The sequence below is a fragment of the Squalius cephalus genome, assembly GCF_949319135.1.
Source record: "Squalius cephalus genome assembly, chromosome: 2".
Lineage (NCBI taxonomy): Eukaryota > Metazoa > Chordata > Actinopteri > Cypriniformes > Leuciscidae > Squalius > Squalius cephalus.
The window spans coordinates 58,649,673-58,665,333 of record NC_137123.1 but is presented as its reverse complement, the minus strand read 5'-3'; the positions used below and the strand labels follow the sequence as shown (position 1 = coordinate 58,665,333).

At 36.7% G+C, this 15,661-nt stretch overlaps 2 protein-coding genes across 2 annotated transcripts in view; both read left to right on the top strand.

Annotated features, from left to right (window-relative positions):
* Nucleotides 1–39: 39 nt before the first annotated feature.
* On the top strand, nt 40–7,958 carry ube2f (ubiquitin-conjugating enzyme E2F (putative)). The gene is made up of 10 exons (XM_079864774.1): nt 40–276; nt 1,900–2,049; nt 3,081–3,110; nt 4,048–4,113; nt 5,337–5,404; nt 6,081–6,151; nt 6,261–6,318; nt 7,302–7,334; nt 7,423–7,485; nt 7,611–7,958. Exons 2-10 carry the CDS (start codon nt 1,932–1,934, stop codon nt 7,659–7,661), a joined length of 558 nt encoding a protein of 185 aa, XP_079720900.1. The 5' UTR covers nt 40–276; nt 1,900–1,931; the 3' UTR covers nt 7,662–7,958.
* Nucleotides 7,959–10,216: 2,258 nt separating this feature from the next.
* erbb4a (erb-b2 receptor tyrosine kinase 4a) overlaps nt 10,217–15,661 on the top strand; it is a 178,077-nt gene continuing 172,632 nt past the window's right edge. The window contains exon 1 of the mRNA XM_079856470.1: nt 10,217–10,551. Within this exon, the coding sequence (XP_079712596.1) occupies nt 10,452–10,551 (100 nt within the window). The 5' untranslated portion in view covers nt 10,217–10,451. The remainder of the gene's footprint in view (nt 10,552–15,661) is intronic.

The following is a 15,661-nucleotide window of genomic DNA, read 5'->3' as shown; positions in this document are numbered from 1 at the left end:
AAAAAGGGCGGAAAATTTATTTGTGGCGTTTGATTCCACACGGACTTTGTTTTTAAATGAACGGAACTACTTCCGGCTTCTAAACCTCTCAGGCAGCGGAAATCATTCAACTCAACGGAACTAATCCGCAAAGTATTCCACTCAATTATATTTCTTTTAACGACTTTCAACGTGATTTACATAAAAGTTATTTGGGGCGAAACGGCGTGAAATTCATTTGGAATATATTCTTATTATGGTGTAAACGGGACAGTTCGGTGACTCTGACAGCGGCAGGTAAGTGTAATATCGATCGCAGCCGAGTTATTGACATTTTTTTTAGTTGTATTTATGAATGTGAAGATATTTTAGTCCCTACATTTCAGTATATTACCAGATAGTCATCTCACATCCAGGATAAATAATGCACTGTGTGATGGGAGTTAAAGTGTAGCTGCGAATGAACATGTTAGCACAATAACGGCTCAAACCGAACCGGTAACTGATGATTATGAAAGTTTGTATTGTTTAATTTCATAACATCTGCATCTGCTACACTTATTGTAGTCTCTACAATATATACATGCTTTAGGAGGTTTAATATTGCTTTATATATTTAGGTATATAGTATAAAGGTAACGTTACCAGACTAATGGTAACAGATGGTAATACCATGGTACTTTGATTTATTCATTACCCTATTCCTGTATCAGGGTATTTACATGGTATTCCAAGTAAGTTATACCATGATATTACCACAGTGCTTGTTTATAAAACATGGTATTGCTATTGTGGATTTTGTAGTACATGTCAGTTGTATGATATTAACGTTACCGTGAAACCAGGTCACCAAAAACATGGTAATACCATGGTGCTTGATTATTTCACACTAGAGAGTGTGTCCCTTTGTTATATACATGTAATACAATATCTGTAGCAGAATATGTAGTAAAATCGTTGGCGAGTCTGTTTTTTCTCACAATATCATTGTTGTTGTTTAAGAGGAACAAGGAAGTGATGACACATAGTTTACATTTGCACACTTAATAATAATAGTAATAATACTGTACAATACAGTAGCTGCTTGTTTCAGAATACAAAAAACATGAATAAATTATGATTGATATGCACACTGTTATTATTATTTAAAAATTTGTTAAATTGTATTTTTCCAAAATGTATTCTTGCTTTATACAAATACAAGTTTATGCCTTTGTAATAAAACAACAGAGGATTAAAGCTTCAATAATACATGCCTATTGAGTTCAAGGAACCTATTCAAAGAATATGAATGGCAAAATAATAGGTTTATAATTTTAATAATTTAGTAACTGTTGTATTTTGGCAAAAAAAAAAAAAAAAAAAAAAAAAAAAAAAAAATATATGATTATCATTGTAACGATTTTGCAGAAAACATACAAAATTGGGCCCAAACAGAAATAATGTCAGAATCAGAAAGAGCTCTGTTGCCAAGGGTTATTATAGGGTTATTCAGAATAGAAATTTACAGATACTGAACATATTCACATTATTGTGAATAATAATGTGAATAAATAGGACAAAAATTTACAAGGATATTGCACAAAAAAGTGGGGTATTGCACCTGGAAGGCATTTAACTGTTAGGTGTAAAATTTAAAATAATAATGTCTGTCATTTTCTATTTTCCATTAAAATGTTTCTGTCTTTTTTTTATGTCTAGGCCTGTATAGTTTTTTTAATTTTTATTTTTTAATTTTTATTAAAATGTTTTGTTATTTTGTTTATTTTATTTTAGAAACGTCAAGTTAAACTAAATGAAGTTATAAAATAAGTTATTTTTAGTTTAGTTTGTTTCAGTTAACATTTATTTCAAGTGCCATGTTTAGTTAACTAAAATAGTGTTCACCATCATCATCATGAGTATTTGTGTTGGTCACAGGTGTGTGAGCGTGTGTATGTTGGTGTGCTGGTATGCTGACGTTAGCCAGTAAGCTGAAGAGGGAGGAAGGCATGAGGGCCGGCCGAACCTCTGCAGGCTCTAATGATGCCTCTCATAGAGTGTCCATCAGAGATCGACTGCTCATCAAAGGTACGAATCACTGACCAAACATGATCATGACACTAGAGCCTGCTGGTTCACAACCCATTTTTAGGTCTGTTCTGAAAAGGTCACATACATATTAGGCAGTTACACAAGAACAGGACATACTACATGAACACTGAACAGGTTTTGTGACCTGGCTTTATCCACACACAAAAAAATAATAAAAAATAACACAAGGTTAAAGAAACCAGATTACGCATTTTTTTACTTAACTAAATTAAGACATGTTTTGTGCATTGAATTATTGGTTTAAAAAAAAAAAAGAAGATATATAAATACATTTCAATCATTTGTTTAAGAATCATTTTGACACTTTTTGAACTATTATCTATCTATCTGTCTGTCTGTCTACATTTTAATCTCTAAGATTATTATTTTTTTTGTCTTTGTTGTCTCTGAAAATAAATATATTCAATTTATCATGATTCAACACGCATTGTAATTGGATCAACGACACTCTGTCGACACTTTTTAAAAAAGAAGAGCAGGTCTAAATCCAGAGAGCATGTTGAGTCGAGTTGTGTTGTGTTGTGTTGTGTTGTGTTGTGTTGTGCGGTGACTGTCTGCTGGCAGTTGTAGTGGCAGTAAGGTGATGTGATGCAGGCCAGATCAGGAAAGCAGTAAACTCTATTTATATCAGACTGAGAGGAGGAGTCTGTATGCCATTACCAGCAGCGTAAAAAAGCCGTTCCCATCCGCAGTCAAACACTCAGGCTATTTTTGTGAATCAGTGAGGCCATTAGATCCGTCCCAACTGAACATTTAGAGATGGTATTGTGAGAATGCAGTTTCCCATATATAGCTGGTGGCCATATGCTTTTTCTTTCATATATGTGTCTTGTATCAGTGCTTTATAAACAAGAATTCCAATAATGAACTAATTCAGGGAAGGGTTCCAGTAACAAAGGACATTTTAAAATCTAAAACATCTGTTTATGTACTGGTTAGTAAAAGCTGGTTTCATAAGTCTGTTACCCATCAGTTTTGAACACTCATGCTTTGGTTTGTGTTTACAGAGGTTGCAGAACTTGAGACCAACCTTCCAAGTGAGTGTATCTTATCCAGGACATTTTGTGCAGTAAATTGATACCATATCAGTTATTGCTATATATAATTCTAGATTGACAAACAAAAAATTGTGTGTATATATATATATATATATATATATATATATATATATATATATATATATATATATATATATATATATACATATACACACACACACAGGTGAAAATCGAAAAAATGTTATATTGTGCAAAAGTTCATGTATTTCAGTAGTTCAAATTAAAAGGTAAAACTAATATATTTAGTATATAACTATATACATATGCATGATTATACTTTTCAGAGGGCCGACATTTCTGTATTTAAAATCCTTTTTTTTTTTTTTGATTGATTTCATGTAATATTCAAATTTTCTGAGATTTTCAATTTTGGGGTTTTCATAAGCTATAAGCCATAATCATCAAAATTATAACTTTTGCACGATATTCTAATTCTTCGAGTTTCACCTGTATATATAATTGTTTGTTTGTATATCTAGAATTATATAGCTCTTTATTTTATTTTTAGATTTTGTTTTCATCTAATCTTGAAAATAATGAATAACTGTTAAATATAAATCTTCACACTATACATTATACTGTTGTTATGCCCTGTAGCATTTAAAATGATTGCTTGTAGTTTTTTTGTGATTTATTTTTATTTCTTTTTACAAAATATGAGTGAGTATGAATAGCAGCCATTTATTAGTTATTGGCCATAATATGATTTTTGTATGATTTCAGTGCATCCCTAATGCTGCTTCTTTCATACATCGCAGGAAACATTTTAAAATGATAAAAAATAAATAAATAAAAAAAATTACATTATTTTTTTTCATGATACAAATCTGTCTGGATCTGTCAGTTGTTATGCAGATGTTAATTTATATATATTTGTGATTATGAACTATTATTCGAAATATTATTCTTTCTGCAGATACCTGTAAAGTTACATTTCCTGATGAAAACAAACTCCATCACTTCCAGTTGGCCATTTCTCCAGGTAATTCTGACCTCTTTTAAAAACGTTCAATTGTTAACATCCATTAAATGCAAATGCTGTTGAACAGTGTAAAAGAGTTCAGTTGACCTATCCATACACAATATTAAGGCCTTTTCTCACAGATCACAAGTATTTGAAATAAAACATTTATAATCTATTTTCTGTTGTTTCACGGTTCATGTGTCTGGAACCAGAAGACCAAACAAACAACACATATCATTTGCTAATTTTCAGATATGATTCACATTGTTTTTTTTCACTCTTGGGGTCCTATCTTGCACCCAGCGCAATTGACTTTGTACACTGACGCATGTATCATTCCTATTTTGCACCCGCGCACAGCGGACTTTTCCCTCCACAGACGCACGTCGGTAAATTAGGGAATGAACTGTTCAACGAAAAGAGGAGGCGTGTTCCGGCGCAAACGTTCCCTGGTGGTGCTATTTTGCAGGTTTAGAAAACAAATCCGCCACTGACCAGGAAAAACCTAGTCTAAAGTCAGTGGTGCGTTGCGCATGTTATTCAAATGCTATTTTGAGGGCGCATGCTTGGCCATAATGTAGCATCTCATCTTGGTCTCATCTACACAGAAGCAGCCGTTTTCATTTTTGCAAATCATAGGCTACATTATTACAAGGAAAAATATTACCACACAAGGGAAATCATTATGGTGTCCATGCTTACACATTTACCCAAATTATCATACACCTGTTTAACCGAAGCTAATTTGGGTGGGCTTCTCCCATCCCCAATGTCACTTCTCTGTGTTTTACGGCCCTGACGAGAACGTCGGTCTCCTCGGCTGTGAACCGCTCCTGGCGTGCACCTGGCAAATCCGCCGTTATAATAGGAATCCGCTATAGAACAAGCGTGCCTGCTCTTAAAGGGAATGTGAGATGTCGCTCTGATTTATTTCACGTTACGCCCAAACCACACCTATGAGTAATGAAGCTACTTCAGACCAACCCATTTTAGATTTGTGTCGAGCGCAATAGTCATTTATCCTGCCGGTATAATAGCAACAGCGCCCAAGACCCGCCCACAAAGTTACTTGCGTTTCGCGCTTGATACTTGCGTTTCAGATCGTTAAAATAGGGCCCTTGGTGTGAATAGGCCTTTGCTCATCTGTTTTTTTTTTATTTTTACATTGCTAGTATCTGTCAAATGTTTTGTATTGTGCTAGTGAAAATATAACCTTCCATTTCCACAAAATATCTCTTCAGATGAAGGCTATTACCTTGGTGGAAAGTTTCAGTTTGAGATTGAAGTTCTTGAAGCCTATAATATGGTGGTAAGTGCCTGTAACATATCATGAAGTAATGAGGTAATGCCACACTTACTCACTTGCACTTCAATGATGATTTTATTAGTCCATTTGTAAGCGGGGCCGTTAAATAGATGTTTGCGGGCATTACCGATGGTTTGCAGTGTCTGAATTCAATAAAATAGCAGCCTGAGTGTACCCACACAAATACACATGTATAACACAACCCATCCTTGACCTTAGAGCACTGCAATAGCCCTGTAAAGGCTGTGCAGAGATCCAGACATGGACCCAAAATCATGAAATATTATGATTTATGAAAGGCATTAAGCAAAGCATTATACAAACCTCCATGATTATATAAAAAGCTAGCTGCATTATAATTAATAGAAGTAATTTATAGTAATTCATATTAAAGGGGGTCATACAATGCATTTTTTTTTTTAAAGTTCATTATTTTGTGTATTGGGTGTAATAGAATAGGTTAATATGCTTTAATGTTCTAATGTGCATTGGTTTTCACATACTGTACATTATTGCTGCATCTGTATTCCCAGTCTGGAATACAGATGACAATGTTGTCAATTTTGAAAAGGCGTGTGATGAAGCAGATCGATTGGATATAGAGTTGTTTATAGTGATCTCTGTTAGATGCACCCCAGCTAGGGCTGTAATAGAACTAACCATGTTCTGCTTTCCACAGCCTCCTAAAGTCAAGTGCATGACTAGAATATGGCACCCAAACATCGCAGAAACCGGAGAGATCTGCCTGAGGTATATTTATATATGTCTGTTATGTATTCATGTGTCTTAATGTGTCAGACTCCACATTGTTTTGATTATTTTTATGTTCTTTAACTGATATTGTATTCATGTATTCAAGTTTATTGCGAGAGCATTCAATTGACGGTACTGGATGGGCACCCACCCGTACACTAAAGGTAATTTCTGTTTTTGTAATGCATCTTGGGAAATTCATTAAAGTGTTTACCAAGCGGAACTCTATTGAAATGCTTCATGTTTTCTTCCCTCTTTCCTTTCTTTCTTTCTTTCTTTCTTTCTTTCTTTCTTTCTTTCTTTCTTTCTTTCTTTCTTTCTTTCTTTCTTCTAGTCTTAGTTTCTTCCTTTCTTTTTCTTTCTCTCTTTCTTTCTTTCTCTCTTTCTTTCTTTCTTTCTTTCTTTCTTTCTTTCTTTCTTTCTTAGTTCCTTCCTTCCTTCCTTCCTGTCTTAGTTTCTTCCTTCCTGTCTTAGTTTCTTCCTTTCTTCCTTTCTTTCTTAGTTTCTTACTTTCTTTTTCTTTCTTTCTTTCTTAGTTCCTTCCTTCCTTCCTTCCTGTCTTAGTTTCTTTCTTTCTTTCTTTCTTTCTTTCTTTCTTTCTTTCTTTCTTCCTTTCTTTTTCTTTCTTTCTTTCTTTCTTTCTTTCTGTCTTAGTTTCTTCCTTTCTTTTTCTTTCTCTCTCTCTTTCTTTCTTTCTTTCTTAGTTCCTGTCTTAGTTTCTTTCTTTCTTTCTTTCTTTCTTTCTTTCTTTCTTTCTTTCTTTCTTTCTTTCTTCCTTCCTTTCTTTCTTTCTTTCTTTCTTTCTTTCTTCCTTTCTTTATTTCTTCCTTTCTTTTTCTTTCTTTCTTTCTTTCTTTCTTTCTTTCTTTCTTTCTTTCTTTCTTTCTTTCTTTCTTTCTTTCTTTCTTTCTTCCTTTCTTCCTTCCTTCCAATATGTTTATAGTTTACAGATTTTAAATACCATTTTATACTTTTGCATCGCAAGCATTGGTGTTTTCTTCAGAAAATGCATATCACTAAGTATGACTGTATATTTAAATATCTAATATTGGTTGCTTTATTTATTACAAAGAAAGTGATGTTTGTATGGCAAGTTTCTGTGTTGGCTAATCTGCATTATTTTTCCCACCCATTTGTATGTCTTCAGGATGTAGTATGGGGACTGAATTCACTCTTTACTGTAAGTACACATGCTATCTTCAAGAAAGATCTTAGATAATCAGTTTTCAATTTTGAGTGTGTAAACCAATGTGTCGTTTCTCTCACAGGATCTTCTTAACTTTGATGACCCACTGAATATAGATGCAGCAGAGCATCATTTACGGGACAAGGTAGAACACCCCGCATTTAAACACGCTTCCAAAGAATTCTATTGACACAGTCTTTTGGAAACGTAATACAATGATATTGCATATGTATCCAAAGCCATCAATTTCTTTCATGCTTCCTGTTTTAGGAGGATTTCAGGAACAAAGTTCAGGACTTCATCAAAAACTATGCAAGATGATGTCTCTGTTTGCCACGTGAGCCACTCTCACATGCATGTGACTTTGCAGAAGTACGTCGATTCAGACTGCAACAGAGACAAAATTGCAAACTATTAAAACATACTTGGGGAAAGAAGAAAGTTAAAATGTGTAATGAATGACGCCGTGAGTCCCTGAGCAAGATTTGGGAGGGGGGATGTGGGCCTTACTGTCCATTTCTGTGGGATTTTTATTTCGAAGCGGACACTCTCGCTGGTTCTTCTCAATCAAGATTGCTTTTACTCCCCCCACACAAAAAGAAAAGAAAAAAAAAACAAGTACAAAGATGGTGATCATGAAAATGAGGACGTGTAACCTCTCTGATGTCACCTCCTATGCTAGTGCCTCTGTGTTTTTGCCACATATAACTGAACATACGTTGTAAGCCAACTTCTGCAGCCTGCTTCATGAATTTGTTCATAAGTGATGTCATAGAAATCCCAAAGTTCCATTGGTTCATTCGCTCTGGGGGAGGAGTCCACCGATGAGGAAATGCGCGAGAGCATATAGCACTGATGTCCCGCAGAATACGCCGCTGGATTTCCGGGCGGTTTCTGTAAAGCCATTTCTTGTAACTCGGCACCTCCCCTCATGTAAAATCACTGCAGTTATCAGACTACTCCGTATCACCCATGCAAATGAATGAGTTCTGAAACTGTTTCAGTTCAAACCTGTGAGATGTGTGAATCTCACGAATGTCCAGCTCGCATTTTACACTTGAAATCAAAGGAAATCTATTTAGCATAAAATTAAGATGTGCTGATAACGCTTTTTTTTTTTTAGTTGCAACTGATATTGATGATGAATTATGTATGTTTTCCTTCTAATTTTTTCATTAGGAAATTTTGAGGAAAGTATGCATAATTATCATCAAATAATATTAAATGGAAAATATAACTTCTTATTGCTTTTGATTTTGGAGTGAAATATGACTCGGACATGTTCTGGATGTGCAGGTGAGATTCAGCCTTGCTCTCGTATGCATTTTTGTCAGTGTATACACGTTCAGCTTTACCGATGTGTGCATGTACACAAGAATACCTGTATGCTAGTACTGTGTTTGTGTGAGAGTGTGTGTTTGAGCGTGTGTTTGAGCGAGAGAGACTGGGATTTTAATACATGTCTGATTTGGTAGCATGCACTGGGCTACTGAACTGCTCAGCCATAAAGCCTGTTCAATTAGTGAGGATTTACTTTATTTAATTTGATTTTTTTTTTTTTTCTCTTCAGGGGTGTATATCCATTTGTAAAGTATATTAAAGAGGAATTCTACCACTAAGTAAAGAATTGTAGTAATTTGTGTGTAAACTTCTACAGTTTGCTCTCATAATTTGTTCTCTTAAGAGCTCTGTGCATAGGTTATCATTGGCTTTGCCCTAAAATCTAGTGAGCTGCCTACCTAGATGGCATTTTCAGGCATTATATAATGTGAATTTGCCTTTATTGCCCAAAACTGCTGTCTAGGTACTTGGCACGCTAGAGCTATGATTGGAAAATAATATGCCGCTTGTCTATTAACATTGGTTTTGGCTCAGAACATAGTGAGCTTCTTACCTAGATACATTCGTAGGCATTATATAATGCAAATTTGCCTATGATGCCAAAAATAGGCAGCTTACTTGGGCTATGTTTGTACTGCCTACTGCATTATTTTTGTCCAATTTTGTGTAAAAATGTTTTAACTCTTTGCAGTCAGATCAAATAGTGAGATTTGACCAAAAAAAAAACACTGTATTTTGTCTGATTCACCAATTACACTGGAAATGTTGAATGCAATTGCAATCAAATTGCAGTATTGTGTCCACTGCAGCGGTGTCTGTTGTATACTGCACGTTTTTGCCTATGCATACAACAATTATCTTACTATGCACGATTGGTATACTATATAGGGTGATTAAAAAAGTATATTGCAATCCAGAATTCACCCTACAACAGAATTAATATGAGTAGAATGCTGTACCAAACAAAGGTTCGTGGACACAGCCATTGTGTTTGTCTTCATCTTTGCACCAGATGGCGCTATTGTTTCAAAAGAAAAAAAAAGTGCTTGTACATGTGTAAAAAGGCGCTTGGCCACACACATATTCAAATAAAAATGGCAAAAAAGATTAACCCTAACCCTTACAAAGTACTGTACTGTTAAGAAATAATCATGTGCTAAAGCATGTAATGAATGCCACTAATCTGTATACCATGATACTTAATGGAATACCAAGTCGTTCTCGTACATGGCCAAGAAACGCTGTATTACCATGGTACCAAGTCTAAAAAGTATTGAGATATGGACAATTAGACATTAATTACAAATATTTGAACTTATTGCAGTTACGAGTCTTGGGGATGTGTACGTGGAATTAAATGTTCATTCCGCTCAAACTACGACTTCGAGCACTGTAGTAAAAACTAAAACCCACACACAAAACAGGTTTGTGTTTGGGGGCGTGCCTCACCTTAATTAATTCACACTTCTGTCCAATCAGTGCTTAGGAGGGCGGTGTTCAAGCGCTCAAGGCGCGCGCCCGAGCACGGAGACAGTAACTCGGTCCGGAATTCAGCGTAGAGTGCTGACAGTCCAAACGCAGTCACATTTAGACCAGGAATAACTCACGTTCACCTCTTGTCATTTAATGAACTGATCCAGTTTTACTTGCAGACTTAAACAAGGCTCAACTCCAGATCATGCGCTCTATGTGAACAGCTGCGCAAAGACGCACAGGCTGAAAGACAATTGACAGCTCGCCAACGGGACATTGGAGTGGACATGTGAAGAAATGGATATGCAGCCTCTTCATATGATCAAAATGCGATCTGAAATCATCATCGTCCTCATCCTCACTGCTGTGATTGTTCCCCTGTGCACCTCGCAGTCAGGTGAGCGTCCAACTCCCGTGCGTAAAAGTGCTTATCCATCCTTCATATCAGTCTTATTGGATAGCTTTGTGTTCTGGTATAGCATTTTTATTTAATATATGGACACGTGTCAGTGCATTCAACATTTTTCAACCCGTAAACTCCCAGCGATCGTTTATTCTGACTTGGGCAGCACAAATACTTCTGTGCCAAACTCCAAGTGTCCACATTACATCCGAGAGCAATTCGTGATACTGCCGCAGCTTCATTTATATTTGTGCTTAAGGATCCTTATCAATCAAAAGATGTCAAAGCATTCGTCAGAGATGTATGGAAGACTGACATCAGAAATCCACTGGTGATGAGAAATCACTATTTGCACCGCCATTGCGCGTTTGCGCACACTGTTACTTGCGCACACGGTTACGTGCTTGAATACAGATATGTTTCATTCCGTCTATTTTTAAATGATCTTGTTTCTTGGCTGATTCTTGATTTTTGAAGTGTAAAGGAGCAGTTAAGTTACTTCATCCTCTCTCCACACGATGGTGGCAGTCAACCGATTAACGGCAGGGCAGCTGAAGCGCGGAGCCGTGCGTTTTTACGCATCTTTTTCCATGATGTGTAATAACTGCGGAAGCGCTCGGAACCTTAAGAATGAACTCATACATCGATATTTCCATTTATCCCTGAAAGAATTCAGCATTAAAAATCCCACATTATTATTATAGACATTATCATCCTTATCATCATTATTATAGATTTTTAAAATAATTTGATTATTTATATATTATTTTGATCATTTATATATTTTCACAAGTCATTATTTATAAATCGAATTAATTATGAAGTCTGGATCAGTTGAATTTATTAAAATTACTTTGTTGAATGCTGCTATTTTTTTATTCACTTTTTTTTTTTTGGAGCGAATCTATAACTGCTAGGTAATGGGATAATGCACAAATGGAAATGATGTTAGATGGTAAGGGTCCATTGGTTTCTTCTGCTCAAGGTTACTGCACCTGCAAAATATCAAGCCATTGAATATTTATAAGCTAATTTAAGTGTTTTTCTAAACAATTTGAGCTATGCTGACTGTAGTGAATCCTTTTTTTATGAAACACTCTGGAATGTGGCTTGGGCTCATTTAAAAAAATTGTGCATGCAAATTTGTTCAGCATCAATTTTTAATTGTTTCGCAGGCCTGGTTTTGTGGTAAATCGTTTTAAAAACCTGTCCTTTAAATGCTTCTCATTATGCATCAGCTCACACCTCTGTCGAGAACCATATGGCACCGTATTTGACCCAGGCTTCCATCTGACATTTAAGTTTGATAGAAAATTGCTGCTGGTAGACCTGAGAATATGATCAAATTATTAATCATCTTCAAGCCAAATTAAGTTTGGTTGGAGAGTTCATGCGAGCTGAGGGAGTGAGAATATTTCCTGTTAATTAATGTTGTCACTGCTCTGATTTCTATGTGAACTTTCTTATGAACAGAAAAAAAAAAGTTTCTTGCTTGGTGGAATATTATAATATAAAGGCAATGATTGTTTATAGCAACCTCTAATTGGATAGCATCAGGTTGCAGAATTCAGCATCTTGTCACATTCACTGTATTTATAAGCATTTTCTTCACAGTAATTATTCACACATCTGGTCTTTTGATCATAGGTATCAAGATGTTTATATACTGCTACTCTTAATGTAGGGACATCTAGTTCACCCAATTTACTCATACTTCTATTGTTCAAAACCCATGTGACTGGTGGAACACAAAAGGAGATGAGGTAGCACTTTATTTCAATAGTCCACTTTAGAAAATGTACTAACTATAAGTAATTTTACTACGTCAACTACCAGTCATTAGCGTATTAATAGACTGTCTTCTTAATAGAATATCTGCTAACACTTTATTTTGATGCTCCCCAACAGACATTCTACTGACTATAAGTAACTTTGCAACTACAGTACATATCAACCAACTTATTCTACTGACCCTTTACCTAACAGTCTACTAATACTCTAATGAGAGTTAGTTGACATGTAGTTGCAAAGCTACAGTACTTATAGTTGGTAGAATGTCTAAAGTGGTCAATCAGAATGAAGTGTAGAATGGAGATGTTTGGGAGAATAGGCTGAATGCAGCAGAAGTTAAGCTCTGTTACCACAGCCAATAGTTTCGACATGTTCCTCAGTTTGTAAAAACAAGCAAAAATGTCTAGTACTGTGCAAAAATGTCCTTACAACGGATATCAGTGGGGCAAGACGCTCTGGAGAGTTAACACTGTACCATTCAAAAGTTATATACACTGCCCTTCAAAAGTTTGGGATCGGTAGGATTTTTAATGTTTTTAAAAGTCTCTTCTTCTCACCAAGGCTACATTTATTGAACCAAAAATACAGTATTGTTTAAATGTAAATGTTTGAATATATTTTTTAATGTAATTGATTCTTGTGAGCAAAGCTGAATTTTCAGCATCATTACTCCAGTCTTCATGATCCTTCAGAAATCATTCTAATATGCTGATTTTCTGCTCAAGAGACATTTCTTATTATTATCAATGTTGAAAACAGTTGTGCTGCTTAATATTTTTGCATTCATTTTTTTTCTCAGGATTCTTTGATGAAAGGTTCAACAAACAGCATTTATTTGAAACAGAAATCTTTTAAAAAATATTCTAAATGTCTTTACTGTCACTTTTGATTAATTGAATGCATCCTTGCTGAATAAAAGTATTCATTTCTTTTGAACAGTAGTGTATTAAAGTCTTGTGGCCACACCTTCAAAACAAAGTGCTTTGGAATGTTTCTTGCCTCATATACTTTTAAAGTGTGTTTCTTTCATGAACAAGAAGATTCAACTTGAACTGTTTGCTGCATCTGCTGTTAGATTATTTGTTTATCTTTTCATCAATATTTGACTGTGGTGCCATTTTGGCCCTTGACCCATGTGTGCAAAACAGTGAGAGAACCTCTTTCTCTATTCAATTGAGCTCATGCCGAGCTCAGACTCTTCACCAAAGCAAATGGTTGACTTCTTTTTCAGCATCCTCTTATTGTCCCTAGCTCTTAAGAGGGAATGACATCTTCAATTTCCCGATTCTCAGTACGAAGTAAACCAATAAAGCCTGTTGTAATCCACAGACTCCCCCCTTTTTTTAAGGCAAAAAAAAAGCTGAGAGGATTTTCTTTTCAGTGGCTGTAGGGTTTGTTTCTCTTCCACTTGTAATTCCTCTCAGAAAACAAATGCCTGCGGGCCTATACCAATAGGCCTGCCAATACCCCCCTCCTTCTCTTCTCTCTCTCTCTACGAGTCTTTCAGGCTTGCTTTCACCCTCCCTATCCGCTCCCCCATCTTCTGGCTCCGTGCCCCTCACAGTCAGCTGGAATGCTAGTCTTCTCCTCATCCTGTGTGTGATGCAGCCCTGCATTTCTTATTGAGCTTTAGCTGCGAGCGCACGATTGTTGGTTTATACAGGTGTTTAAGCCCAATAACTAGGTTCATCATTGTCTTTTTGAGCATCAGGCATTAGAAAGACTCTTGGGAATCTCTAAACAGAGATAAAATGTGTCCCATCTCACCTGCGGTGTGATGCCTCGTGCCTGTGCAATAACTGCGTTTTTTTCAAAGGAATTACTTAGAAGACTTATAGTTTGCTTGTATTAACATTCTACTGTGATGCATGATGAAACTTTGCTTTAATTAGTTCATTCTAATATGCTGATTTGCTGCTTAAGAAACATTTCTTATTATTATCAGTGTTGAAAACAGTTGCAATGCTTAACATTTTCAGGATTCTTTGATTACTAGAAAGTTAAAAATGTATTTGAAACAGATTTTTTGGGGACATTATAAATGACTTCTGTCATTTTTGAGTGTATATGTGTGTGATTCCTTTTTTTGTGTAGATTCGTGAATTTCTTTTTTTTTTTTTTTTTGTCTGTTGAGAAAAAAAGAACGAAATTTGTGTCTGGTCGCTTAAAAAAAAGTAATATCATCATTCACATTTCTATGTGTAACGGAGGCAAGCTAGTAAGAGGCCTCATGGCCTCAAGAGGCACTGACGCTAGAAACTGGTCTTTAACGTCCTTGTTAGAGTGCCTGACTCACACGCCAGAGACCACGGTTCCCACTCGGAGCGGGCCGAGTAGGACCCGTGGAATTGAGGTTTAGGGGGTGATTGTAATGGAGGCCAGACAGTAAGAGCTGTTCATATAAACCTCACACCCCTGATCTCAAGAGGCACACTAGCGACTGACACTCGGGGCTGTCTTTAGTGTCCTTGTTAGCATCCCCACCTCCCATGCCGGAGATGCCGTTTCGAATCCCGCTCGGAGCAGGTTGAGTAGGACCATGCATTTGGTGCCGTGACGCGGGTGGAAGTGAGGTTTAGGGGGTGAGTGTAATGGAGGCCAGACAGTAAGAGCTGTGCATGTAAACCTCATTCCCCTGATCTCAAGATGCATGCTAGCGACTGACGCTAGAGACTGCTGTCTTTAGCGTCCTTGTTAGCGTGTCCGCCTCTTATGCCAGAGATGCCGTTTCGAATCCCGCTCGGAGCAGGTTGAGTAGGACCATGCATTTGGTGCCGTGACCCGGGTGGAAGTGAGGTTTAGGGGGTGAGTGTAATGGAGGCCAGACAGTAAGAGCTGTGCATGTAAACCTCACTCCCCTGATCTCAAGAGGCATGCTAGCGACTGACGTTAGAGACTGCTGTCTTTAGCGTCCTTGTTAGCGTGTCCGCCTCTTATGCCGGAGACGCTGGTTCGAATCCCGCTCGGAGCAGGTTGAGTAGGACGCGCATTTGGTGCCGTGACCCGGGTGGAAGTGAGTTTTAGGGGGTGAGTGTAATGGAGGCCAGACAGTAAGAGCTTTGCATGTAAACCTCACTCCCCTGATCTCAAGAAGCATGCTAGCTACTGACGCTAGAGACTGCTGTCTTTAGCGTCCGCCTCTTATGCCTCTTATGCCGGAGACGCCGGTTCGAATCCCGCTCGGAGCAGGTTGAGTAGGACCGATTACATATGCTGTTACCAAAGTTCAAATTTCGTAACTTTTTTCACGTGACTTGCGTCACTTGACACGCCTAAATTCTGTCACCAATGGCCACTGTCGCTCATATCACCG

Coding starts and splice junctions, on each gene's coding strand:
- ube2f (XM_079864774.1), top strand. CDS start 1,932: ATGCTGACGTTAGCCAGTAAGCTGAAGAGGGAGGAAGGCATGAGGGCC. Junction 6,319..7,301: donor CACCCACCCGTACACTAAAG/GTAATTTCTGTT, acceptor GTATGTCTTCAG/GATGTAGTATGGGGACTGAA. Junction 7,486..7,610: donor AGCATCATTTACGGGACAAG/GTAGAACACCCC, acceptor TTCCTGTTTTAG/GAGGATTTCAGGAACAAAGT.